The following is a 24,028-nucleotide window of genomic DNA, read 5'->3' on the forward strand; positions in this document are numbered from 1 at the left end:
ACCAGCGCCGCCGCTCAGCGCCTTTACTGGCAGCAGCCGCCCGTTTCCTTCGGTCCTGGTGGAGGGAATTGCTGAGGTGGGGAGGGAGGAAGGGAGGCAGGGAGTTGGGGCAGCCCTTATCAGGGCCCCGCAGCCCTTCGCCCCGCAAAGCAGAGCCAGAGTGGAGCTGAGCGCTGTGCAGACAGCGCCGTGCATCTGTCGCTGAGCCCAGAGGCGCTGAGGACACATCATGGGCAACTGCATCCCGGGGGTGAGTCCTTCCCATCCCCGGGGGGTTCTCCGAAATTCCATTCCTCTCTTTGGAGGTGACCCCATTTCCAGCTCTTACACCCATCGCCTTCCGCCCTTCCACCCTAATTGTCCCAGCACCACGGGGTACCCAACCCTGACCCTATGGGGTACCCAACCCAATGGGATACCCAACCCCACCCCCACTGGGTACCCAACCCTGACCCCATGGAGTACCCAACCCAATGGGATACCCAACCCCACCCCCACTGGATACCCAACCCAGACCCTATGTGGTACCCAACCCAGACCCCATGGAGTACCCAACCCAATGGGATACCCAACCCCACCCTCACTGGGTACCCAACCCTGACCCCGTGGGGTACCCAACCCATGGGGTACCCAACATCACTCCCATAGAGTACCCAACCCCAACCCCATTGGATACTCAACCCTGACCCCATAGGGTACCTAACACCACCTCCATGGGGCACCCAACCCCATTGGATACCCAACCCAGACCCCATGGGGTACCCAACCCAATGGGATACCCAACCCCACCCCCACTGGATACCCAACCCAGACCCTATGTGGTACCCAACCCAGACCCCATGGAGTACCCAACCCAATGAGATACCCAACCCCACTCCCATTGGGTACCCAACCCTGACCCCATAGGGTACCCAACACCACCTCCCCCCCAGCCCCAGGTGGGGTGCATAGCAACGAGTCCTGGAACTGGAAAACACCACTGAGTGCAAGAAAACGGGTTTTCTTGGCTTGGGATGAAACCACACCCTGGGATATCAGCACTCCCCACACTGTCCCTCCCTGATAAAGCGCGGCACGTGGCCACCGGAGGGGCCAACTCAGCGTCACCCCGCAGCACACGGCACCTCCTGTCCTTCACAGAGCCCTGAAATCGTGGTGAACAGAACCTCCTCGTTCCTCCTGGACCTCTTCAACTCCATCTACGATGAGGGCTACACAGACAACGACACGGACAGCAACTATGAGGACTTTGTGGCCGCAGAGCCGTGCCACAACCGCTACTGCCCCTTCTTCTACCGCGCCGCACCGCCCTTCCTGGCCGCCACCGCTGCCACCGCCCTCGTGGCCACGGCTGCCCTGCTGCTGGCCCTGGCCCTGCGTCCCCACGCCTGGCCCCGTGGCCGCGCGTTGGTGGCCCAACTGGCCGCGTGCTGCGGGCTGTTCGCCATCACCCTGCCGCCGACGGCCGCGGGCATCGCGTGGGGGTGGCGGGCGGGCGAGGGGCCGTGCAGGGCTGTGCTGCTGCTGCAGCACGGCAGCGTGTTGGCACAGGGGCTGCTGCTGGGTGCCGGGGGGTTCGGTGTGTGGGGCCGAGGTTGGTGCGTGGAGGCGGTCCTTTGGGTGGCGGCGGTGGTGATGGCGGTGCCGGCGGCGCTGAGCGGTGGCACCGCGGGGACGGGGCTGAGCGCGCAGTGCGTGCAGCGCAACGTGGATGTGGACTCTGCTGTGCATCTGCTGCAGCTCACCGTGTGTTGCTGCGTCCTTCTGCTGCTGCCCGGAGCGCTGCTGACGGCTGCGGTGCTGAGGGGGATGCGGGGTGCGATGGGGCGCGGGGTGGGGTGGCTGTTCTGGGGGTTGTGGGCACCCTATGGGGTGGTGGTGGTGGTGGAGCTCCTGCTGGAGGTGGGGGTGATGCCGCTCACCTGCAGTGCCTTTGAGAGCTTTGATTTCGCGCTGGGGCTGAGCACGGCGCTGGGGGGGCTGCACTGCTGCCTCGCGCCCCTCATGCTGCTCCTCACTGCCTTCTGTGGTCACAAAGGGGGGGAAAAGTGCTGAGCGCCCCAAAACGGCACCCACAGCCCCGTCCCCGCACCCCCACGGGTGGTCCCGACGGCTGTGGGTCGCACTGCTCCTCAACACCCCACAAAGGGCACTGCTCCCCCTGCACCCATGGGTGCCATTGGCCTTTAAGCTCCCCGTGGGTGGCACTGTTCCCCCGGAACCCCACAAATGCTATTGCTCAGCACCCATGGGTGCCCTTCAAGCACCCCAGGAGGAGTGGCAGTGCCCCCCCAGCACCTATAAGTGGCACTTCTCCCCCCCCCCCCCCGACAAACCCTGACCCCACCACCACACGGGTGGGGGTTCTATACAATAAATGTCTCTGCAGCCCCAGTGCCCACATCCTGGTTTAATGCCTAGGAGGGGGAGGGGGTCTCCTTCCCCAAAACAACCCACATCCTCACACCCCACTGCTGCCCCACGGCTGCCCCATGGAACTCTCCATAGCCACCCCATGGAGCTCCCCACTGCCATTCTATGCCCCCCTCCCACAGGAACCCCCACTTGCACCCCATGGGGCTCCCCACTGCCGCCCCACAGAGTTCCCCACGAGCACTGTGGGGCTGAGCTCCCCTTGTTGGCACAGCAGTGGCTGTGGGGCGCAGTGTGGGACGGCTCAGTGCTTCCTGGGGATGCCCATCCCCAGGAGCGCCACGTTCCATCCCATTATCATCTCCGGTCCCATTCCCACAGGGCTGTGGGGTGGAAGCAGGAGGAACTGCTCCTGGGGCTCCGCATGAGGGGGGGACGCTTAATGAGGCGCTGTGATTAATTAGCAGGAAGGGAACTGACTGAGCCCGGCATTTGGCCAACGCTTGGAAATCCCCATTAGGGACAGTCCTGCGGTGACAAAGGGTCTGGGGGGGAAGTGGAGGGGGGTCAGGGGGCACAGACAGCCCCAGAGGACACACGGACTCACTCAGAGGACAGAAGGCTCGGGGTTGAGGCGATACCTCGTGGTGGGGTGACCCCACACCCGACCCCACACCACGCGCCCCAGGCACAGCTCCAGGACGGCCCCGTGCCACAGCACTGCAGCCGTGTGACACCGTGAAATCGCAGCCCCATCGGTGCCAGCGGATGGGATTGGGGGACGGCGCTCCCCTCCCACCCACCCACCCACCCCATAAATCCGTGGCATCCGCACCCAGCGCTGCGCCAGCACCATGGGCACCGCGCCGATGTGGCTCATCGTCCTCAGCGCTGTCACCGCTGTCACGGCCCAGGAAGGTATGGGGACAATGGGGGACATCAGGGGACCGGGATGCCACTTGGTGGAGATGTCACTCATTGGGGATGTCACACAATGGGGATGTCACTCACTGGGGATGTCACATAGTCAGGACATCACTCAGTAGGGATGTGGCTCCATCATGGAGTGGGGACGTCACACGTTGGGGATGTCACTCAGCAGGGACATGGTTTGATGGGGACATCACTCAGTGGGGATGGGGATGTCCCTCACTTGGGACACCTCTTCATGAGGACATTGCTCAATGGGGACGTCCCTCAATGGGGGCACCTCTCCATGAGGGCACCACTCAATGGGAACATCCCTCCACCACTTGGTGAGGACATCACCCAATGGGGGACGTCCCTCAGTGGGGACACCACGTGGCAGAGCCACCCCCTAGGAGAACTGGGGAAGGTGCAGAGCCCACCCCACCCCTTCTGCCCCCCCGCAGACCTCTACAGAAAGGTGTTTGTGTTCCGGGAGGACCCCAGCGACGCCTACGTGCTGCTGCAGGTGCAGCTGGAGCGGCCCATGCTCAACTTCACCGTGTGCCTGCGCTCCTACACCGACCTCACCCGGCCCCACAGCCTCTTCTCCTACGCCACCAAAGCTCAGGACAACGAGATCCTCCTCTTCAAACCCAAACCCGGCGAGTACCGCTTCTACGTGGGGGGGAAATACGTCACCTTCCGCGTCCCCGAGAACCGCGGGGAATGGGAACACGTCTGCGCCAGCTGGGAGTCGGGCAGCGGCATCGCCGAGTTCTGGCTCAACGGGCGCCCGTGGCCCCGCAAAGGGCTGCAGAAGGGCTACGAGGTGGGCAACGAGGCCGTGGTGATGCTGGGGCAGGAGCAGGACGCCTACGGGGGAGGCTTCGACGTCTACAACTCGTTCACGGGGGAGATGGCGGACGTCCACCTGTGGGATGCGGGGCTGTCCCCCGATAAGATGCGCTCAGCATACCTGGCGCTGCGGCTGCCGCCCGCGCCGCTGGCCTGGGGACGCCTCCGCTACGAGGCCAAGGGGGATGTGGTGGTGAAACCACGGCTGCGTGAGGCGTTGGGGGCCTGAGACCCCCAGCACGTCCCCCTTTGCTGTCCCGCTCCTCACCGTCCCCCCCTGCATGGTGTCACACAGCCGCGGGGATGTGATGCACAGAGAGACGGGGACACCCCCAACCCCGCGTCGCCTCTCTCCTGCTGACTCCCCATGGCACACAGTGCTGGCCCCGTCCCTGTCCTGGGGACCTTGTCCTCCCCCTGCTCCACGGCAGCAAAATAAACCATGAGAGCTGCAGGTGACAATGACAAAAGTGAGCGCACATCGATCCCGCCGGGGATGGGAGGGGGTGGTGTGGGTTTGGGGACGGCCCCCGTGGTGGGTGTGGGGACACAGCGATTGCCAGGGAGGGGAGGGGAGGGGGTGCGTGGATCTGGGGACGGACCCTTGTCCCCCACACTTCCTGCCCCTCGTTACGAAAGTCACTCACCCAATGTCCACACAGCGACACGTGGGTCAGTGCCCTCGCAGTCCAGGGAGAAAATCAGGTGGGAGTGCCTTCCTTCTGGGAAGTCCCCTGGAGCGGTGCCTCTGCCATTGTCACTGAGGTGGGGTCATGGGGACGCCACGCTTCTGCCTCCTCTCCTTCCTCGTGGGGCTGTGCAGCCTCTCTGCCACAGATGGTAGGGGTGAAAGATCCCATAGGGGGTCGGGGGATGACGGGGGGACACACGGGGTGGTGGCACTGAGCAACGCGGCACAGCAGGGATACAACGCCGGACACCACAAAAGGGGCACACGTGGGGACGTGGGCTGTGATTGGGGGTGGCAGGGCGATGAAACCCCCCCACCTCAGCGCCGTCCTTCTGTCCAGGTGCCGCAGCCAAAATGAGCGCCCAGATCCAGAGCTCCCCCATAGTGCCCTCTATGTACCGCAGCCTGGTGCTGAGCTGCAAGGTCTCCGGGGACCCCGGGTAAGGCATCCCCCCCCAACCCCTCCACCCCACGGCACGGCCACCCCACGGGCAACCCCAGGCCTGGGTGACACCGAGCCCCACACAGCCCCAAGGAGTTCGTGTGGGAGAAGAAAGGGATCCACAAACCGCTGCAGAAAGGCCCCATTGATATCCTCCTCTTCCGCTCCTTAAACAAAACCCACCTGGGCACCTACACCTGCAAGGTCAGCAGCCCCCAGGGCACCGCCGTGGCCACCTACAACCTTTGGATAGACGGTAAGGAGGGGAAAACCTGTCCCCAGCCGTGCCCTCCTTCTCCCAGCTCCTCCTCGCCACCCCGTGCCAATGTCACCCTGGGTCACCAGCCCTCCCGTGGCTGCACCTCGAGATGCTGGAAGCCACCTCTGGGCTAAGAGTGGCCACTTCCCCGTCTGATAGTTTCCCTCTGTGAGGGACACTGACTTTTTTCTCACCTCTCCCAGACCTGAAGTACAGAGTGTTCGTGTTCCCCCAAGCGTCCAACGATTCCTACGTGCTGCTGCAGGCACGGCCAGAGCACCCCCTGCTCAACTTCACCGTGTGCCTGCGCTCCTACACCGACCTCACCCGGCCCCACAGCCTCTTCTCCTACGCCACCAAGGAGCAGGACAACGAGATCCTCCTCCTCAAATTCAAACCCACCGAGTACCACTTCTACGTGGGGGGGAAATACGTCGCCTTCCACATCCCCGAGAACTACATGGACCCAGAGCACGTCTGCGTCACCTGGGAGTCACCCAGCGGCATCGTGCGCTTCTGGCTCAACGGGCGCCCGTGGCCCCGCAAAGGGCTGCAGAAGGGCTACGTGGTGGGCAACGAGGCCGTGGTGGTGCTGGGGCAGGAGCAGGACGCCTACGGGGGAGGCTTCGACGTTCTGCAGTCCTTCACGGGGGAGATGTCCGACGTCTACATGTGGGACTTTGGGCTGAGCGACTCGGAAGTGAAAATGCTCCACTACAGTGAACCCGAAGTCGCCCCCATCTTCGGCTGGAGGAACTTCCCCTATAAGACAGAGGGTGAGGTGTACCTCATGTCCTAATGCTCCTGGCCACCACTGCTACCATTGAATGCATACCTCCCCCCCCCCGCCCCGCACTGTCCCCTCTGCCTGACCTTCCTCCTCCGCACCCACATGGCAACAAATAAAAGGAGTGTGACCCACGAGCAGCAGCAGGCAGTGCTGGGTGGATTTTGTGGTGCTAGGGGGTGGGGGTGGGGGTTTGGGGTGAGGAGAACACCTCCATGGGGTCCCCCATTGTGCTCCTCCATGGATTCCCCCTTGTCCCCCACTTTGGGGTCCGTCTTTGTCCTCCTCCATGGAGTCCCCTCTTGTACTCCACCTTGGGATTCCCCCCCTTGACCCCTCCATGGAGTCCCCCCTTTTCCCCATCAGTGGGGTCCCCCATTGTGCTCCTCCATGGCGCTCCCCTTGTCCCCCTCCATGGGGTACCCCTGTGTGTCCCCCTTTGAGGTCCCCCCCTTGTCCCCATCCGTGGGGTCCCCCACTGTGCTCCTCCATGGGGTCCCCCCTCGTCCCCCACTTTGGGGTTCCTCCTTGTCCCCAACCATTGAGACCCCCCTTGTCCCCCTCCGTGGGGCTGGGGAGGGGTCAAAGCAAGGACAGAGGAGGAGCCCCGGTCTCCTGGTACCTCCATGGGGTGCAGCCCCGCGCCCCGATACCCCCAGCGGGGTGGGATACGGAGGGGGGGGGTTGGGAGGGGGTTCGCCCCGGTGCAGCCTCGCAGCCCCTCGGCCTCCGCCTCCCGGTTCCGGCGCTGCGATCGATTCCGCCGTTCCCTGCAGCCCCGCTCCGCCCCCCCGCGGCCTTCCCCGGTACGGAGGGGCGAGAGGGCCCGGGGCGGGGGAGGAGGGGCGGCCAGGCCGGGCCGGGGCCTCGGTTCGAGGTAGGCCGCAGGACCGGGTCGGGGTCGGGGTCGCGGTCGGGGTAGGCCGCACGGCCGGGCCGGGGTCTCCGTTCGGGGTAGGCCGCAGGGCCGGGCCTGCTGAGTACGGCCTACGGCGGGGGCGGGCCGGGAAGGGGGGGGGTCCAGGGCGGCCGGGGGAGGCTGGGAGGACCCGGGGGTGTCCGGGGAGGGATGGCCCGGGAGGACTGTTGGGGCTCGGGGTGTTGGGGCCTGGCCTGGGTGGGGGTCGAGGGCTGGGGTTGGGGGTGGTGGGGGCCTCAAAGGGTGTGGGCGGGAGGCCTGGGGGGGCTGGGGGGGGTCTGGGTAGGGCTTGGGGCAGGCGGGCTGAGCCAGGGATGTACCGGGGGGGGGTCTCAGGAAGCCTGGGCTGGAGGGTGCTGAGGGCTGTGGGGAGGGGTCTTGAGGAGAGCATGGGGTGGGAGGCCTGGGTTGGGATGTTGGGGTCTGGAGAGGGGCACAGCCTGGGGGTCCTGACCCTGTGGTACCGGGGGGTCCCGTGGGCTTGGGGTGTGGCACAGCCCTGCCTCCGGGCCGCGTGGCAGCACTTGTGCCGTGGTGCCAGTCCCTGCCCCACAGTGCTGCTCCTCGCAGGCGATGGTGGAGCCCCCCAACTTCTCGTGGGTGGCAGAGGGGCGGCTGGCGGGGCTGGGCATGCCACGGGAGCCGGGTCACTACCGCTTCCTGCTGGGCCGGGGCGTGAAGCACCTGGTGTCACTGTCTGAGAGGCCCCCCCCGCACCACGGCTGCTGCCCCGCCGTGCAGCTCCACCGCTTCCGTGTGCCCGACTTCACCCCACCAACAGCCCGACAGATCCAGAGCTTCCTGCAGCTGGTGGAGGAGGCCAACGGCCGCGGGGAGGTACGGAATGGGGGGTCCTGGGGGGTGACGACGAGGGGGGGTGGCAGAGGAGGTGACACCGGGATAGGGGGGTGACGTTGGGGTGGTTGGCACCAAGAGGAGGGTGTCAGCAAGAGGTGGGTGGCACTGAGATGGAGGCGATGCCAAGGGGGTGATGGTGGGGTGATCCCACAGTGGGTGACACCACGAGGAGGATGTCACCGTGAGAGAGGAGACATCCAGGGGGTGATGATAGGGGGGTGACACCGGTATGGAGTGGGTGATGTCGGGGTGGGTGACACCGGGTTGGAGGTCACACGTAGAGGGAGTGACGCCATGGAGCCCCGGGGTGCCCGTGTCCCATGTCACGGCGCAGGCGGTGGCTGTGCACTGCATGCTGGGGCACGGCCGGACGGGCACCATGCTGGCCTGCTACCTGGTGAAGACACAGAAGATGAGCGGCAGCGACGCCATCCGGGAGATCCGCAGGCTGCGGCCGGGCTCCATCGAGACACGGGAGCAGGAGCAAGCCGTCATGGAGTTCCACCGGCGCTTCAGGTACGTGCAGCCCCCTGGGGGGGGTCTCCATGCCAACAGGGCCGCAGCAGGCACAGCTGCGAGGCCAAGAGCCCAGCTGAGACGTGGATCTGCCTCACTGTAGTGCTGGAGAGGACAGCAGGGAGGCGTGAGCGTGAGCTTCTGTGAGCAGTGCGTGCTGGATGGAGGTGAGATGCTCCCCGTGAAGCTTTGCCCATCCCGATGGTGCCGGCATTTGTCTTGTCCCCATTAAAGGACTTTCCTGTTGCTCCTCTCCACTTTTGTCTGGGGAACCGAAGGGCCACCAGAGACCCCCACCTCCGCCATGTCCCACCATTGCTCCGTGTTGACGCGCTGCCATCCCCAAGCCACGCTCCTCAGCCTTCATCCCAACAGCTTGGAACCCAACATGGGCACCCCAAAATTGGGGATCCCATGTCACGAGGCTCTGAGTGTCAGCCTGCCATCCCCAGAGCTGGTCACCCGCCAGCGCGGTGACGCATCACGGAGGGTGACAGCAGCGTCAGCCCCCCAGGGCCGTCCCGGGACGTGGATGCTTAAAGGGAAGCTTAGATGGAATTTAGGCATCTCCGTTCCAAAGGTCCAATCCTGAAAATCTCTTCTCAGCTGTTCCTAACCTTGGTGGCATTTAAATCCTAAGTGCCAGAAGCGTCACCGTCCCCATTCCTGGGTGTGTGGCACAGCGCCGGGGCACACGGTGCTCACCGGGTGCCAGCTCAGCACCCACAACGTGGGCTGGAGGGCCCTCACCTCCACCCAAACACCTCCACGTCTCCAAACGTGATGGTGAAACCCCAAAATGCCATCATCTTCCACCAGACACGCCCCACCATGGCGGTGGCACACAGTGGCTGGGCTCAGAGCCGGCCGGGATGGGAGGAGGTGGCCGTGGGGATGAGGACACCCCATAGTGGTGAGCAGCAGCACTTGGTGGGGTCATAACCCCTACTTGGGGGACTTGGAGACGTGGTGGGCCCCATGGGTGCCACCACAGCTCTATGGAAACCATGACACCACGTGGGGACATGGGGACATCGGGGGATTCTCGTGTGCCAGCACCCAAAACAGGACATGGGTGGCCGATGTGGGGGGAGATGCCCCACGTGGAGGATGTGGGGACGTGGAAGGGGTCGGGGACAGTGCGGAACGGTCCTAAGCCCGTGGAGTCGCAGCACTCACATGGGGCTGGGAGATGCAGGAAAGCAGCTTAACAGCAGAATTATTTCCTTTAACTCCTCTTACTTTAGCTCTGTCCTTAATAATCTCCCGCGCTCTGGGGGCCGGGCCAGGCCGAGCTGATGGGGGGGGAACAGCGGGACCCCCACCCTGGGGAGGGGACAGGGATGGGGGCTTGGCCCCAGCATCCCCACTGCAGTACGATGGGGATCAGCCATGCTGTGCCACCAACCTGGCACGGACCCATCGGGGCCTGGTGGCACTTTGGGGTCAGGACTGGGGGGTGTCCCCTCCCGGTGCCCCCAGCAGCAGAGCCCCCAGCCTGGCTCACAGCCCAGCTCCGGCTCAGAGCTGTGGGATGGGGACAGGGCTCTGGTGGCCGTCCCCTCTGTGGGGACACAGCGGGGGATTAAAGGGGTGACGGACAGGGTGGGAGAGGGCATCCAGAGAGCAGCGGGGTGGGGGCTGTCACGGGGATGTCGTGGGGTGGCACGTGCATGGCATGGCACGGAACGGCATGGCATGGAACGGCATGGCATGGCATGGCTTGGAATCCTGGAGTCATAAAGTCATGGGATGACCCCAGTTGGAAGGGACCCACAGGGGTCACTGAGCCCAACTCTTGGCTCTGCGTGAGACCACCCGAATTCAAACCCTGTGGTTGAATGGGTTGTCTGGCAGGCTTGGGATGGCACGACACGGCATGGGATGGGACAGCATGGCACGGGATGGGATGGCTTGGTGTAGCATGCCATGACATGGCATGGCACCCCGCACCCCCTCTGTCCCACCCAATGCCCTTTATTCCCACCTCACGCCCCCTCTGTCCCACCCAATGCCCTTTATTCCCACCTTACTCCCCCTCTGTCCCACCCTATGCCCTTTATTCCCACCTCACGCCCCCTCTGTCCCACCCTATGCCCTTTATTCCCACCCCGACCCCCCTCTGTCCCACCCTATGCCCTTTTTCCCACCCCGACCCCCCTCTGTCCCACCCTATGCCCTTTATTCCCACCCCAAACCCCCTCCCCCTCCCACCCCGGAACTACACCTCCCATCAGCCCCCGCGCCCCCCTCTCTCTCCTCCCCTCCCCACCATTGGCCGCCAGCAAGCTTCCGTTACCACGGCGACGACCAATCAGAAGCGCCGCATCGCCGAGGGGGCGTGGCCAATCCGAGCCCCTCCCACCGCCGTTGCTTTGGCGGCGGCCGCCCGGTGGTGGCGGCGGAGCGGTGCGGTCGGTTCGGGTCCGGGCCGGGAGATGAAGAACCGGCAGCTGCCCCCGGTGCGGGGCCGCGGGGAGCCCGGCGAAACCCTGCTGAGCTCCGGCGGTGGCACCCGGTGACCGGAGCGAGCTGCGGGACGGGGACCTGTGCTATGCGGTGGTGGCTCCGCGCGGCCTTCCTCAGCCTGCTCGCTGGCACCGACGGTACCTCACGGCGGGACCCGGGGAGGGGGGGCGGTTCGGTCCCGGGCTTCGGTCCCGGTGCCACCGCTCGTCCCGTCCCGGCGCAGGCAGCGGGCAGAGCGGGGCCGTGGTGGGCCGCGTCGGGGACAGCGCGGTGTTGGGCTGCGATCTGCTGGGAGCCCAACCGGGCCGCCCGCCGCTCTACGTCATCGAGTGGGTGCGAGTCGGCTTCGTGCTCCCCATCTTCATCAAATTCGGCCTCTACTCACCCCGGGTGGACCCGGAGTACAGCGGTGAGGGCTCAGCGTGGGGACCGGGGGGAGAGGGGGGGGGTCGGTGTGAGGGCGGCTGTGGGGTGGGGGGGTGGGAGTGGGGGGTTGTCTCCGTTGGGTGCTGTCCTCTATGGGTCCTGGCCCCACTGAAGGCCCCAACCCCTGAGCTCAGCCCCCTATGGGCTGTGGCCCCATTGAAGGCCCTGAACCCCTGAGCTCAGCCTCCTATAGGTCCTGGCCCCATTGAAGGCCCTGAACCCCTCAGCTCAGCCTCCTATAGGTCCTGGCCCCATTGAAGGCCCTGAACCCCTCAGCTCAGCCTCCTATAGGTCCTGGCCCCATTGAAGGCCCTGAACCCCTCAGCTCAGCCTCCTATAGGTCCTGGCCCCATTGAAGGCCCCAAACCCCTGAGCTCAGCTCCCTATGGGCTGTGGTTGCTGAGCATTGATGGCCCCCAGTGGGTCACAGACCCCATAAAGGCACTAAGATGCTCGGCTCTGTCCCCAGTGGGTCCTTATGAGCACTGGGCTCTGTCTCCTGTAATTGTGGTCCCCATGAAGGCCCCAAACCCCCACGCTGTGTCCCCTATGGGTCACAGTCACCACGGAGGACCCAGAGCTCGTGGTCTCCATCCTCTGTGGGTCACAGTCCCTTTGAAGGCCCTGACCCCCAATGCTCTGACCTCTATGGGTTGTGGTCCCCATGAAGACCATGGGTCATGGTCCCCATAAAGGCTCTGAGCCATTGGGGTCTGTCCCCAGTGGGTCACAGTTCCCCCAGTGGGTTACAGTTCCCCCCATGGGTCACAGTCCCCATGGAGCCCTGGCCTCTGTCCTCAGTGGGTCACAGTTCCCAATGGGTCACGATCCCATGAACACCTGACCCCCATCCATGTGGGTCACGGTCAGCATGAAGGCTTTGATCCTCTGACCTCTGTCTGCCGTGGGCTGTGATCCCCACAGAGGGTCCTGGACCCCTGATCTCCGTCCCCAGTGGGTTAAGGTCCCCTCAGAGCCCATAAAGGCCTGTCCTCTGTCCCCAGTGGGTCACAGTCCCCATGAAGGTCTGACCTCTATCCCCCATGGGTCGTGGTCCCCATAGCCTGTCCAGAGCCCGTGGCTTCCATCCCCAATGGGTCACAGTCCCCATGAAGGCTCTGAGCCCCTGCCCACTGTCCCCAGTGGGTCACAGTCCCCCCTGAAGCCCTGCCCTCTGTCCCCTATGGGTCGCAGTCCCCATAGTGGCCCCACTGCCCCGGGTGGCCCCGAGGTTGTGCGTGGGGCAGGGATTTGGCCCTTCAGCAGCTCAGCAGCGGCGCTGCCGGGATTTGGAGCCGTGGCGTGGGAGGGCCGATCCCACAGAGCGCTGGCTGTGACAAGGAACCCCCCCCCCCTAAGTGACAGTAAGCCCCATGGTGACAACACACCTGGTGACACCAAACCCTCCACACCTGCTCTCCGTGGGGCCCCACAGCTCCGGTTACCTGCAGAGCTCAGGTTTCCCTATGGGCAGGGCAGGCAGCAGACGGGGCTTTGCCTCCTCCCTTGGCTTTGTCCCCCGTGGTCCCCGTGGTGTCACCAACTGGCTGTGCCCAGGATTGACATTGGGGGGGGAAGGAACCTTGAGGGGGGGGGGGTGACCAAGCTCAGCCTGGCAGCCATGGCTCCAAACAGGTGCAGCAGCTCCACTGTCACCTGCGGAGCCCCCAGTGTCACCTGGTGTCACCCAAGCGCTTTGGGGACAAGAGTGGGCTGCTGCCATCTCCACCAAAGCCCCTCGGGGTGAGGGGGGAGGGGGGGGAAATGGGGTCATTTGCCCCCCACCAGCTGCCGCCGTCCCCCACGGTGTCCCCAGGCTGGGGGTGCTGGTCCCCATCGTGGTCACCGCATCCCCCCATGGCGGTGGCCGCTGTCCCCTTTGTGTCCCTTTGAATGGCGGTTGCCAGGGGATGCCGTGGGGAGGACGGCGGGGTTTTGTTATCGGTGGGGGAGGAGGAGGAGTTGAGGCCGGCGCTGGGGGGGATTAGGGGCGTCCCCTGCGCTCTGATCCGTGCCAAAGGGACCTTTGTTTGGAGCCTGCTGTTCCCAGCGCCCAGCTGGCGGCTGTGGGGCTGCTCCGTACGTCCCTGCGGGGCGATGCCCTCATTCCCATCCCTCCCACGGCCCCCATCAGCTCCTGGGAAACGCAAATTGGGGAGAGGCTGCAGGGAAAGCAGAGCTGCACGTGGTGTGTGCTGGGTTTGAAACTGCATTCCCCAAACTGCCCTGCCCGGTCCCGCTTCCTCCTCCTCCTCCTCATCATCCTCGCTGGGCTCGTCCGGCCGGTGCGGCACCCACGTGGGGACCTTGGAGACGCACATGGGGGACCTTGGGGACACCCGACTCCTTATGGAGCCCATGGGGCTTTCCCAGCAAAACTCAGTGGGAACCACCTGCTGGCATGCTGCTCTGCCCTATCACCGTGCCACTGCCCGTCACCCCCAAGGGTGGTGGCACATATGGGGCCGAGCAGTGGGGTTTGGGGGTTCTGTGGTGCTGGGTGCACCCCGGCACTGCTGAGCCAATATTGCGCCGCGCGCCTGAGCCGATTACGGCTCTGATAATAGCGCGGGGGATTAGGGGGCTGTGCTCGCTCTGCTTCTGCTCCTTCTCCTCCTCCTCATCCAAGGGGGCGGTTTGGGGCGAGCACCCCAAAAACACGGGGTTGGCTCCCACCGATGGCTCAGTGGTACTCGGTGCCGTGGCGCACTGCTCTGGGCTCTCCGGACCCCACAGCACCGCAGGGATGAGGAGTGCGGGGGTGGCCGGGGCTTAGCAGGGTTCCCAAGGGTGAGCAGCTCTGATTGGGGTGGGGGGGGGGGGGGTCTGGGGGGACGCAGCGCCACGAGCTCCTCGTCCTGCAGGTCGTGTGCGGATCGAGGAGGGCGCATCGCTGCGCATCGACCTGCTGCGTGCTGAGGACCAGGGCTGGTACGAGTGCCGCGTGCTCTTCCTCGACCGCCCCAGCGCCGACGCCGACTTCCAGAACGGGACGTGGATCCACCTCACCGTCAACGGTAGGGATGGGCTGAGGGGTCCCGGCGCTGGGCTGGGGTCTGAGCTGGGTGATGGTCCGCCTTACGGTCTCTTTGTCGCTCCATTCCCCACTTCTGGGGTGGGTGGTTGCTGCGGTCCGTCCTTTGTGCCACCCCATTCTGAGGGCAGCTGGAAGGATTCCGCCGCTCCCATTGCCCCCCTCGCGGGACAGTATCCCACTCCAGACCCCTCGCTCTCAGAGCCAGGGCTAAATCCTCTCTTTCCTGATGTCTCAGAGCGCGTTTCTCTTCCCAGCACCCCCAACCTTCTTGGTGACCCCCCCGGCCTTTGTGGAGGTGCGGGACCGCGACGCGCTGAGCCTCACCTGCACAGCCGTGGGCAACCCACAGCCCATCATCAGCTGGAAGCGGAGCGACCTGGCCCTGCAGAGCGGGGACACCTTGCAGGTGAGGACAGTGTGACGCCGCCCGGGGGGGTTCCCCATCCCACCTTGTCCCTCTGCGTCCCTATTGGTGACGTTGCAGGTGAGGAACGGGACGCTGAGCATCGCCGCGGTGGAGCGTGCCAGCGCGGGCACCTACACGTGCCATGCGTCCAGCAAGGAGGGCACCATCACCCACACCACCCGTGTGCTCGTGCAGGGTGAGTCACCGGGGCCACCTCTGGGGGTCCCCTCCTCGGTGGTCCCACCCCCGGCCCTCACGGTCCCCTCTGCTTCGCAGGGCCGCCCGTCATCGTGGTGCCACCGCAGAACGTCACCGTTAACGTCTCCCAAGATGCCTTCCTGGCGTGCCAGGCTGAGGCGTACCCAGGAAACCTCACCTACACCTGGTTCCAGGGCAGCAGCAACGTCTTCCACCTCAGGTACAACGGGGACGGCGATGCTGTGGCTGTGGGTTCATGGTGGATGGAGGCAGTGGGACTTTGCCCGCAGCAAGCATGGATCTGGGCACCTTTGGGTGTGCGATGAAGGGCTTCTCCCATCCTTGCTGTGCCCTCTTCCACCCCCTCGTCCCCTCACAGCCACCTCCAGGCACGGGTGCGCATCCTGGTGGACGGGAGCCTCTTGCTGCAGCGAGCCACCCCGGACGACGCCGGCAAATACACCTGCATTGCCAGCAACGGGCTGTGGAAGCCACCTTCAGCCTCAGCCTTCATCACGGTGCTGTGTAAGAGCCTTGGGGTGCCCCTCGGGGCCGCCGTGGGGTCCCTGGCACCTTCCCAGCACCCCACTCGTCCCCTCAGACCCAGCGCAGGTGACCACCATGCTCCCAGAGACCCACCTGCCCAAGGGGATGCGAGGCATCATCCGGTGCCCCACCAGAGCCAACCCCCCTCTGCTCTCCGTCAGCTGGACAAGGGACGGGCGCCCGCTGGAGCTGGGCAAGGTAGGGCTGCGTGCGCCCACCCCACAGCATCCCAGTGCCCCCTTGGCCTCACTCTCCTTCCCTTCTTCCCAGTTCCCAGGGTGGTCCACGAGATCGGATGGCTCCATTGTCATTGCCACGGGGAACGACGACGCTCTGGGGGTGTACACCTGCACCCCCTACAACAGCTACGGCACCGCCGGCGCCTCCCGGCCCACCCGTGTCCTGCTCAAGGTGAGGCTGAGGAGTGGGGATGTCACCACAGCCCCGTCCTGCTGTGTGCTGTCACCATCCCCAGCGCCGCGTGTGGCTCTTCCAGGACCCCCCCACCTTCACGGTGCGTCCCAAGGAGGAATACTTCCAGGAGGTGGGCAGGGAGCTGGTGATCCCCTGCACGGCCCACGGGGACCCCCCACCCACCATCACCTGGGGGAAGGTAGGGGAGCCCACCTGGGAGGTCAGCGGCTTTTGTCCTCGTGGGACATCGTCTCTGGGATGGGGGGGGGGATGAAGGTGACGGGGATGGGGGGGGGTGGGGTTGATGGGTGTGGGGATGAGGGGGATGGTGATGGGGTGAGGATAGAGGTGGGATAAAGGAGGGGAGATGGGGATGGAGATGAGGACGGGGATGGGACGGAGAATGGGAAATGGAGATGGTGGTGGAGATGGGGAGGGGGTGGGGCAGTCGCCACCATCAGCGTGTCCCTGCCGTGCAGGTGGGCAGCGCAGGGCAGATTGGTGCCCAGGTGGATGGGAACAGCAGCCTCATCTTCCACCCCCTCATCAAGGAGCAGCACGGGGTGTGGGAATGCACGGCCACCAACGCGGTGGCCAGCGTCAGCACTGCCACCACCGTCCACGTGCTGGGTGAGTGGGGCAGGCATCGTCTGCAAGGGCAGGTGGGGCAGAAGGGGGTGTGCTTTGGTGGTCCAACCTACGTGGTCTCTCTGCCTTCATCCCCAGGAACCAGCCCTCACGCCGTCACCAACGTCTCCGTGCTCCCACTCCTGTTGGCAGCCAACATCTCCTGGGAGCCAGGCTTTGATGGAGGCTACTTCCAAAGGTTCAGCGTCTGGTACACACCGCTGTGAGTCCCCCTTTGGTGACACCGACTGTCCCCTCCCGTCCCCCAGCTGTGGCTCAGGGCTCTGTGCCCCCCCCCAGGGTGAAGCACCCACCCCGTGCCCACCACGATTGGGTGTCGCTGGCGGTGCCGCCGGGGGCTCAGCACCTCTTGGTGGAGAACTTGCAGCCAGACACGAGCTACCAGTTCAGCGTGCTGGCTCAGAACAAGCTGGGCAGCGGCCCCTTCAGCCAGATCGTCACCTCCGTGCCCAGGGGTGAGAGCAGAGCACACAACTCCCCTCAAAGCCCCCCTAAAAGATGGCAAGCACCCCCCTATTTCCACCCCATTCTTGGCCAACCTTCTCTCCCCAGGCTTCCCAGTGACCACAGTGCCTCCGGAGCCGCCGGCCGTCACCGTGCACATCCTCCTGTCCCCACCGCAGGCTCTGAGTGCCAACGAGACGGCGCGGGGGGTCCTGCTGCGTTGGCAGCCCCCAGCACAGCTCTCGGTGCCGCTGAGCGGTTACGCCTTGGAGCTGCGGCAGGACCGGGGGGGTTGGGAGGTGCTGGAGCGCTCCATTCCCAGCACGGAGAGCCAGGTGCTGGTGCCGGGGCTCATCAAGGTGAGAGTCTTGCGTGGTGGTGGGTGGGGGTCTCGCCAAGGAGGGGATGCAGTAAATAAGGGGTGATGGTGCTCTGCCCCCCCACCCCCAGGACGCCTTCTATGAGTTCCGCCTGGTGGCCTTCGCTGGCAGCTACATCAGCGACCCCAGCAACACGGTGAACGTCTCCACGGCAGGTGAGGGCTGCAGCCACCCCCCGTCCCCCAACCAGGAGGCAGAAATAAAGAATGATGGGATGTTTTGGGTGGGAGGGGGCTCCCGAGGTCGTCTAGTTACAACCGCCATGCTATAGGATAGAGCAAGGGACATCTCTCACTAGACCAGGTTGCTCAAAGCCCCATCCAGCCCGATTTGAATGCCTCCAATGGGGTCGTTGGGTTGGAAAGGTCCTAACAGATCCCAGAGACGTGGAACAGTTGGGTTGGGTTCTGTTGGAAAGGTCCTCTCAGTTCCCAGACACGTGGAACGGTCAGGTTGGGTTGGAAAGGTCCTTACAGATCGCAGAGACATGGAACGGTTGCGTTGAGTTGGAAAGGTCCTAATAGATGCCAAAGACACATAATGGTTGGTTTGGAATGGTTGGAAAGGTTGTAACAGATTCCAGAGATATGGAACGATTGGGTTGGGTTGGAAAGGTCCTTACAGATCACAGAGACATGGAATGATCAGATTCGGTTGGAAAGGTCCCTACAGATTGCAGAGACATGGAATGATCAGATTGGATTGGAAAGGTCCTTACAGATCGCAGAGACATGGAACAGTTGGGTTGGATTGGGTTGGAAAGGTCCTCATAGGTCCCAGAGACATGGAATGATCAGATTGGATTGGAAAGGTCCTTACAGATCGCAGAGACATGGAATAGTTGGGTTGGAAAGGTCCTTACAGATCGCAGAGACATGGAATGATCAGATTGGGTTGGAAAGGTCCTTACAGATCGCAGAGACATGGAACAGTTGGGTTGGAAAGGTCCTTACAGATCGCAGAGACATGGAATGATCAGATTGGGTTGGAAAGGTCCTTACAGATCGCAGAGACATGGAACAGTTGGGTTGGAAAGGTCCTTACAGATCGCAGAGACATGGAATAGTTGGATTGGAAAGGTCCTAATTCACGAAATCACTCCATTGTTCTTTATTTTTACAAACCTATGTGCCATTACAAACAGCCAACGACACACTAATTCCTATGCAAAGCTTTTAGCCAAGCACAAACCTCCTTAAAAACACTCGTGGGAAGAGAGGCCGTGCTCTGCGCCATTCATTGCTTCTACCCCTTAAAAAGGGAACGCTGCAGTGCACAGCTGTGGCCCTTTGGTGAGCCCTACACGAGCAGTGGTGTCTGCAGGGGCTTTGAGTCCTTGCATTCACGCGGGCAGAGATTTCCTCCCAGCCTGCAGCAGCACACCTTGCTTGTGTTTATCGGGCACCCCAAGGGAGCACCCCAACTTCTGCCATCCCCGCTGCGGTGCCGGGGGGTGCTGACCCAACCCCATCTCCCACCCAATGCAGGGATGGAGGTGTACCCATCCCGCACGCAGCTCCCCGAGCTGCTCCCGCAGCCGGTGCTGGCCGGGGTGATCGGTGGGATCTGCTTCCTCAGCGTGGCCATCATCTTCAGCACCACGGCCGCCTGCATCATGAACCGGCGGCGCGCCGCGCGCATCCAGAAGCGACGGCAAGGTAAGGAACCCTATGGGATGTGGGGAAGGAGGGTAGGAAGAGGGGGGGGGGGTCCTTGGGCTGCGTGTGCACCGCCGTCATCTCATCGCTGTGTGTGATTGTGATCCCCCCCCGTTGTGTTCTCATGGCCTTCCAGATCCACCGCTTGTCTTCTCCCCCAGCAAGAAGCTCCCAGCTGCGCAGTAAGTCGTGCCCCACATCTCGCTGTGCTCTCCCCCCATCATCGCTGGGTTTGGGGCAGGGAATCGGGCTCGGGGTGCCACCCGTGGGTGCTCTGCTTTCCCCTCTGTGGGCTTTTGGCTGAAGAAAGCAGACAGCGCACAGCACCCGTTGGGATCCCCACTGCGAGCCCCCTAAATAACAGGGAGGCATCATGGGATGCTCCAACCGCAGCAATTCCCTTCTCCTTCCAGCCCTTCTCACGCCGCTGATAGCCCACCCAGCACGGCCAAGCTGAAGCTGCAGCCCTCCCCGTGCCCCAGCCTGCGCCGGGCTCTGCTGTGGGGGGAGAAGGCAGGAACCAGCCTGGGGCTGAGCATCGCGGGGGGGTCCGCTGCCGGATACGCCCTCTATGAGAGCCACGTTGGGGAGCACGTCCCGCTGGAGCGCATCCGCCGCGGCCCCGACGGCCGCTTCGTGGTGGAGAGCACCGAGACGACCCCCCAGCAACGGGACCCCCCCCCCGCACGTCGCCAGGAGACGGAACCCATCTGGCACAAGGAGGTGGCGTTACGCCCTCGCCCCCCCGGGAACCCCCCCGCCCCCTCCGGCCGCCGTCGGGGCCGCTATTTCGGATACGGCAGCAGCAGCCCCGTGGATGAAGGCACCGCTCTGTGCATCGTCGATGTCAGCCCTGTGGCCTCTGCTGCCACTCTGCCTTACAGCCCCGACCCCCCCAGCGCCCGCTGGGACTCGTTGCCCCCCCGGGGCACCCCCCCAGACTCCAACACCCCGCAGCGGACCGCGTCCCCCCCGCCCCAAAGCGGCATCCTGCAGTACCTCAGCCTGCCCTTCTTCAAGGAGATGTGCGTGGACGGCGACTGGCCCCCCCCCGAGGAAGCGCCGCAGCCCCCCACGCCCCCCCAGCAGCAGCCCGGGGGGGGGCAGGACTGTGCGGACCCATGTGCCAAGCTCCCCCCGGCCCCCACCCTCCTACAGCCCCCCAAGGTGCCGCTGGGCCCCCTTAAGGCCTCGCTGCCCGGCCCCCCCGTATGGCCGACCCCCCCGGAACCGACCCGCCGTGGCCCCCCCATTGATAAGACTGAAAACAGGGAGGTGCCCCCCCCTGAGAAACTGCCCCGGGGCAGCCTGACCAGCCAGAGCAGCGGCCGTGGCAGCGCATCCTTCCTGCGGCCCCCCTCCCTTGCACCATCCCTGGGGGGGCCCGGCCCTGGAACCCCCCCGGCGGATGGGGGCAGCTGGAAGGTGGGCACTGAGCCCATCCACGTTGTGGGGGGAAAAAGGTGAGGATGGGGAGGGGGACAGCAGGGGGATGGTGGTGGCGTTTGGAGATGGGATGGGGACAGTGGGAATGATGGTGGCACTTTGGGGATGGGATGGGGGCAGTGGTGACACTTGGGGGTGGGAATGATGGTGACATGGGGTGATGGTGGCACCTGGGGACAGGGGAATGATGGTGGCACTTGGGGACAGGGGGACATGGTGACACTTGGGGATGGGATGGGGGCAGTGGGAGTGATGGCGGCACTTTGGGGATGGGATGGGGGCAGTGATGACAGTTGGGGATGGGGACATGGTGACACATGGCGATGGGGACAGTGGTGACACTTGGGGACAGCGGGACAGTGGTGACACTTTGGCATGGGGACAGAGATAATGGGGATGCTGGTGGCACTTGGGGACATGGTGACAGCTGGGCATGGGGACCGTGGTGATGCTTGGGCGCGGGGCTGGGGACAATGGTGGCACATGGGGATGGGGAGCAGGAGGCATCACCTCCCTCCCATCTGTCCCCACAGGAGGGACACCTCGGTGGACGAGAGCTACGAATGGGACGCCGAGGTGACGTTGGCCACCGACCTGCTGGCCGCCCTGCAGCTGTACCGCACCGCAGAGCCCCCCCGGCCCCTCTCCACCATCGCCCTGCGGGACCTCGAGCGCCAAAGTGAGTTTGTCCCCAAGCACGGGGACGCCGCGGGGTCCCCAACGGCGGGGATAAATCCTCCCATTGGGGTTAAGGGGGGGTGAGAGGGGGGTGGGGGGGGGGGGCAGCTGAGCTGTCCCACGTTGGCTCCGGGGGGGTCACGCTGTGCTGCTCTCCCTGCAGAGCCCGGCGGCGGTGGTTCCACGCCGGTGACTTCGGTGTCGGCGGAGGCGTTGGTGGCGGCGGGTGGTCCCCCCCCGCACGGGCGGCACAGGGAGGGGGCACAGCAACGGCGGAGGCAGAGGCCGGGGGGGGGCCGGGGGGGTTGCGGTGAGCGCTGTGAGCTGGCCACGCTGCTCTGAGAGCCCCGCAGGGCTCTGAAAGGATGGGGTGGTGTCCCTGTTGTCACCCCCCCCCCCCCCACATCCTTTTTCAGTGCTTTAGGGGATGAGGGGTGAACCCCTGAAGGGTCCCCTGTGTGGGGTGGGGGGGGTGGAATAAAGAGATGTGATGGCAGAACGGGCGCTGTGGTCCCCCCCCCCCAGAACTGTACCCCATGTCCCCCCCCCCACCCCATAGCACACTCTGGGGCCTGGATCCCCCCATCACCCCTCCTGGTACTTTCCATCCTCAGCCCCCCCCCATCATTTCTTCCACCCCCCATTCCCATTGCCTTCTATATTAGCCCCCCAACCCCATCACCCCCCCCCCCATCCCCATCTCCCCATCACATTCTCCTATTACCCCCCCATCCCCATTACCCCCCTCATCCTTCCAACCCCCCCTTGGTCCCCTCCATCCCCATCACTCAATCCCCGTTGCCCCCCATCACCCCCCCATCCCATCATACCACTCCCATACCCCATTGCCCCCCCATCCCCTCTCTGATACTCCCCACCCTCAGCCCCCCCCCCCCCCCCCATTCCCATCGCCCAACATCCCTACACCCTGTGCCCCCCATCCTCTCCCCCCGTGCCCCTCCCTCCCCATATTCTCTTGGTTCCCCTGTGCCCCCCCCGCCCCCCCCGGCTCTGTAGGGCCGTCCCATCCCTTCCCATTTTTCCCCCCCCCCCTCCACGGTCGTTGCCCCGGGCAGGGCGAGGGCGGAGGGGCGTGGTCAGAGCGAGGTGGGCGTGGTCAGAACGAGAGGGCGTGGTCTGCGCGGATGTGGGCGTGGTCTGCGCGCAGCGTGCCTTTATATGGTCAAAGCGCGGGAGCGCGTCACGGTGGGCGGGGCCACGGAACGCGTGACGTCAGCGCTGCGATCGGGGGGGTTCCGGGGGTCACCCCCGGGCGGTCAGAGGGGGTCAGCGCGGGGTGGTGTCCCCACTGTGTCCCCGTGTCACCCCCCCACGTGTCAGCACCCCTCTTTATCACCCCCCCTATGTCACCCGTGGTGTCCCCCTTATGTCACCCCCTCTCATATCAGCCCCATATCACCCCCCCCCCCCCCCCCAATGTCACCCCTGGGTGCCGTCCCCTCTCTGTCCCCCCACATCCCCCCCTGTCCCCCTACCAGACGTGCTGACCCCGGGGGGTCCCATCCCAGCCCCCCCATCCCCATGTCCCCCCACCCCACCCCTCCCATCCTCCCCCCATGTCATCCATGTCCATTGCCCACCCCATATCACCCTGGGGTTCGTGACCCCCCCGGGACTTTTGTCCCCCCCTCCTCCTCTCTGTGCCCCCCCCCCCCCACATCCTCATCATCCCTCTGTAACCCCACTGTGTGACCCCCCCCATCATACCCCTGTCGCCCACCCCCATCACTGCTACCCCCCCTCCCCCCCCATCACTTCCAACTTTGCCACCCCCCCCCCCCCCCCATTGTCACCCTCACCCTATGGGGTCACCATGTGCCACTTCCTGACCCTGTGTCCGTCCGTCCCCCCCCCCCCCGCAACACCACAACTGTCACTCTCAGCACCGGAAACCCCCGGGGGGGGAATCCCCAGGGGACGCCCACCCCCAGGAGGGGACCCGGCCACGTGGCAGCTCTGGGTGTCACCAAATTGGGGGGGGGGGGGGGGAAGAAAGAAACCCCGCATGGCCGAACCCCACCGTGCCGCCATCCGTGAGATCGGGGCTGGGGGGGGGGGGGGGGGGGGGGGTGGTGAGGGTGCTGGGGGGGGGGAGGGGGGGGAACGCGGGGACAGCGATCCGGAGGCGGCGGTGGCCCCGTGCCGAGGCTGTGTTTGTTGTTTTGGTGGCGTTCCCCATGGAGACGGCGCTTGGGCGGCTGCCACCGCCCCCCCCCCCCGCGCTTATGGGGACACCGCCAGACTTGGGGACATTGCGGCTCTGCACCCCCCTCCCCCCCCCCCCCCATTACCAGGCTGTGTCACCATCGCGGCCACCGCAGCTCTGCCATCAGAGCCACCCATCCCCACCACGACCCACAACCACCGCTGCCCCCCCATCCCATCACAGCCCCCCCTCATCCCCCCCACGGCCATCACAGCCATTGTGTCCCCATCCACCCCATCCCCACTGCATCCCAACCATCCCCCCCCCCGACCCCAACCCCCCCCCCCCCCCAATCCCTTACCGTCCCGACCCCAACCCCCCCCATCCCTTACCCTCCCACCCCCCCTTATCACTCCTATCCCCACCATTGCCCACCTCGGCCACCGAAGCCCCTCCATCTTCCCCACGGCCACCGAAGCCACCACCTCCATTCCACCCCCCC

The 24,028-nt window shown here is 65.1% G+C and overlaps 5 protein-coding genes and 2 long non-coding RNA genes across 10 annotated transcripts; 5 read left to right on the forward strand and 2 right to left on the reverse strand.

Annotated features, from left to right (window-relative positions):
- Positions 1–157: 157 nt before the first annotated feature.
- Positions 158–3,072, forward strand: ACKR1 (atypical chemokine receptor 1 (Duffy blood group)). Its single transcript, XM_004948304.5, has 2 exons — positions 158–250; positions 1,141–3,072. The coding sequence occupies exons 1-2, from the start codon at positions 230–232 to the stop codon at positions 2,053–2,055; spliced, it is 936 nt and encodes a 311-aa protein (XP_004948361.3). The 5' UTR covers positions 158–229; the 3' UTR covers positions 2,056–3,072.
- Positions 985–7,088, reverse strand: LOC121112069. Its single transcript, XR_006932133.1, has 6 exons — positions 6,939–7,088; positions 5,724–6,291; positions 4,785–4,965; positions 3,982–4,228; positions 1,746–2,024; positions 985–1,211 (listed from the first exon to the last, which is right to left on the reverse strand). It is a non-coding gene; the product is annotated as an uncharacterized LOC121112069 (long non-coding RNA).
- CRPL1 (C-reactive protein like 1) lies at positions 3,217–4,553 on the forward strand. Its single transcript, NM_001039564.2, has 2 exons — positions 3,217–3,291; positions 3,747–4,553. The coding sequence occupies exons 1-2, from the start codon at positions 3,228–3,230 to the stop codon at positions 4,364–4,366; spliced, it is 684 nt and encodes a 227-aa protein (NP_001034653.2). The 5' UTR covers positions 3,217–3,227; the 3' UTR covers positions 4,367–4,553.
- Positions 4,894–6,459, forward strand: CRPL2 (C-reactive protein like 2). The gene is made up of 4 exons (NM_001313720.3): positions 4,894–4,977; positions 5,169–5,268; positions 5,357–5,526; positions 5,733–6,459. The coding sequence occupies exons 1-4, from the start codon at positions 4,911–4,913 to the stop codon at positions 6,326–6,328; spliced, it is 933 nt and encodes a 310-aa protein (NP_001300649.2). The 5' UTR covers positions 4,894–4,910; the 3' UTR covers positions 6,329–6,459.
- A 13-nt stretch (positions 7,089–7,101) lies between the features above and the next one.
- Positions 7,102–9,841, forward strand: DUSP23 (dual specificity phosphatase 23). 4 transcript variants are annotated; one of them, XM_003642664.6, is made up of 5 exons: positions 7,102–7,193; positions 7,806–8,072; positions 8,428–8,609; positions 8,713–8,776; positions 8,888–9,841. In XM_003642664.6, the coding sequence occupies exons 2-4, from the start codon at positions 7,809–7,811 to the stop codon at positions 8,738–8,740; spliced, it is 474 nt and encodes a 157-aa protein (XP_003642712.3). In that variant the 5' UTR covers positions 7,102–7,193; positions 7,806–7,808; the 3' UTR covers positions 8,741–8,776; positions 8,888–9,841. The 4 variants fall into 4 exon arrangements, with proteins under 4 accessions (XP_003642712.3, XP_046760010.1, XP_046760008.1 ...); XM_046904054.1 differs by lacking the exon at positions 8,888–9,841 and having other exon boundaries at positions 7,102–7,270; positions 7,791–8,072; positions 8,713–8,855; XM_046904052.1 differs by lacking the exon at positions 8,888–9,841 and having other exon boundaries at positions 7,791–8,072; positions 8,713–8,855.
- Positions 9,842–10,978: 1,137 nt separating this feature from the next.
- Positions 10,979–21,855, forward strand: IGSF9 (immunoglobulin superfamily member 9). Its single transcript, XM_040652639.2, has 20 exons — positions 10,979–11,215; positions 11,302–11,487; positions 14,369–14,521; positions 14,796–14,947; positions 15,026–15,143; positions 15,224–15,365; positions 15,525–15,670; positions 15,747–15,889; positions 15,962–16,102; positions 16,188–16,304; positions 16,585–16,735; positions 16,832–16,955; positions 17,033–17,208; positions 17,306–17,556; positions 17,648–17,732; positions 19,065–19,235; positions 19,372–19,417; positions 19,649–20,698; positions 21,215–21,360; positions 21,523–21,855. The coding sequence occupies exons 1-20, from the start codon at positions 11,164–11,166 to the stop codon at positions 21,699–21,701; spliced, it is 3,729 nt and encodes a 1,242-aa protein (XP_040508573.1). The 5' UTR covers positions 10,979–11,163; the 3' UTR covers positions 21,702–21,855.
- Positions 18,664–24,012, reverse strand: LOC112530313. Its single transcript, XR_003071861.3, has 2 exons — positions 23,962–24,012; positions 18,664–19,535 (listed from the first exon to the last, which is right to left on the reverse strand). It is a non-coding gene; the product is annotated as an uncharacterized LOC112530313 (long non-coding RNA).
- Between the last annotated feature and the right edge of the window lie 16 nt (positions 24,013–24,028).

Source organism: Gallus gallus, chromosome 25 (genome assembly GCF_016699485.2).
Source record: "Gallus gallus isolate bGalGal1 chromosome 25, bGalGal1.mat.broiler.GRCg7b, whole genome shotgun sequence".
NCBI classification, from domain to species: Eukaryota; Metazoa; Chordata; class Aves; order Galliformes; family Phasianidae; genus Gallus; species Gallus gallus.

Excerpts from the sequence above, each read along its gene's own strand:
- ACKR1 (XM_004948304.5), top strand. The coding sequence starts at position 230 with ATGGGCAACTGCATCCCGGGG. Across the intron at positions 251-1,140 it reads TGGGCAACTGCATCCCGGGG|AGCCCTGAAATCGTGGTGAA; the intron begins GTGAGTCCTTCC and ends TGTCCTTCACAG.
- CRPL1 (NM_001039564.2), top strand. The coding sequence starts at position 3,228 with ATGGGCACCGCGCCGATGTGGCTCATCGTCCTCAGCGCTGTCACCGCT. Across the intron at positions 3,292-3,746 it reads CGCTGTCACGGCCCAGGAAG|ACCTCTACAGAAAGGTGTTT; the intron begins GTATGGGGACAA and ends GCCCCCCCGCAG.
- CRPL2 (NM_001313720.3), top strand. The coding sequence starts at position 4,911 with ATGGGGACGCCACGCTTCTGCCTCCTCTCCTTCCTCGTGGGGCTGTGC. Across the intron at positions 4,978-5,168 it reads CAGCCTCTCTGCCACAGATG|GTGCCGCAGCCAAAATGAGC; the intron begins GTAGGGGTGAAA and ends CCTTCTGTCCAG. Across the intron at positions 5,527-5,732 it reads CTACAACCTTTGGATAGACG|ACCTGAAGTACAGAGTGTTC; the intron begins GTAAGGAGGGGA and ends CACCTCTCCCAG.
- DUSP23 (XM_003642664.6), top strand. The coding sequence starts at position 7,809 with ATGGTGGAGCCCCCCAACTTCTCGTGGGTGGCAGAGGGGCGGCTGGCG. Across the intron at positions 8,073-8,427 it reads AGGCCAACGGCCGCGGGGAG|GCGGTGGCTGTGCACTGCAT; the intron begins GTACGGAATGGG and ends GTCACGGCGCAG. Across the intron at positions 8,610-8,712 it reads GAGTTCCACCGGCGCTTCAG|TGCTGGAGAGGACAGCAGGG; the intron begins GTACGTGCAGCC and ends GCCTCACTGTAG.
- IGSF9 (XM_040652639.2), top strand. The coding sequence starts at position 11,164 with ATGCGGTGGTGGCTCCGCGCGGCCTTCCTCAGCCTGCTCGCTGGCACC. Across the intron at positions 14,948-15,025 it reads AGAGCGGGGACACCTTGCAG|GTGAGGAACGGGACGCTGAG; the intron begins GTGAGGACAGTG and ends GTGACGTTGCAG. Across the intron at positions 16,736-16,831 it reads CACCACCGTCCACGTGCTGG|GAACCAGCCCTCACGCCGTC; the intron begins GTGAGTGGGGCA and ends CTTCATCCCCAG.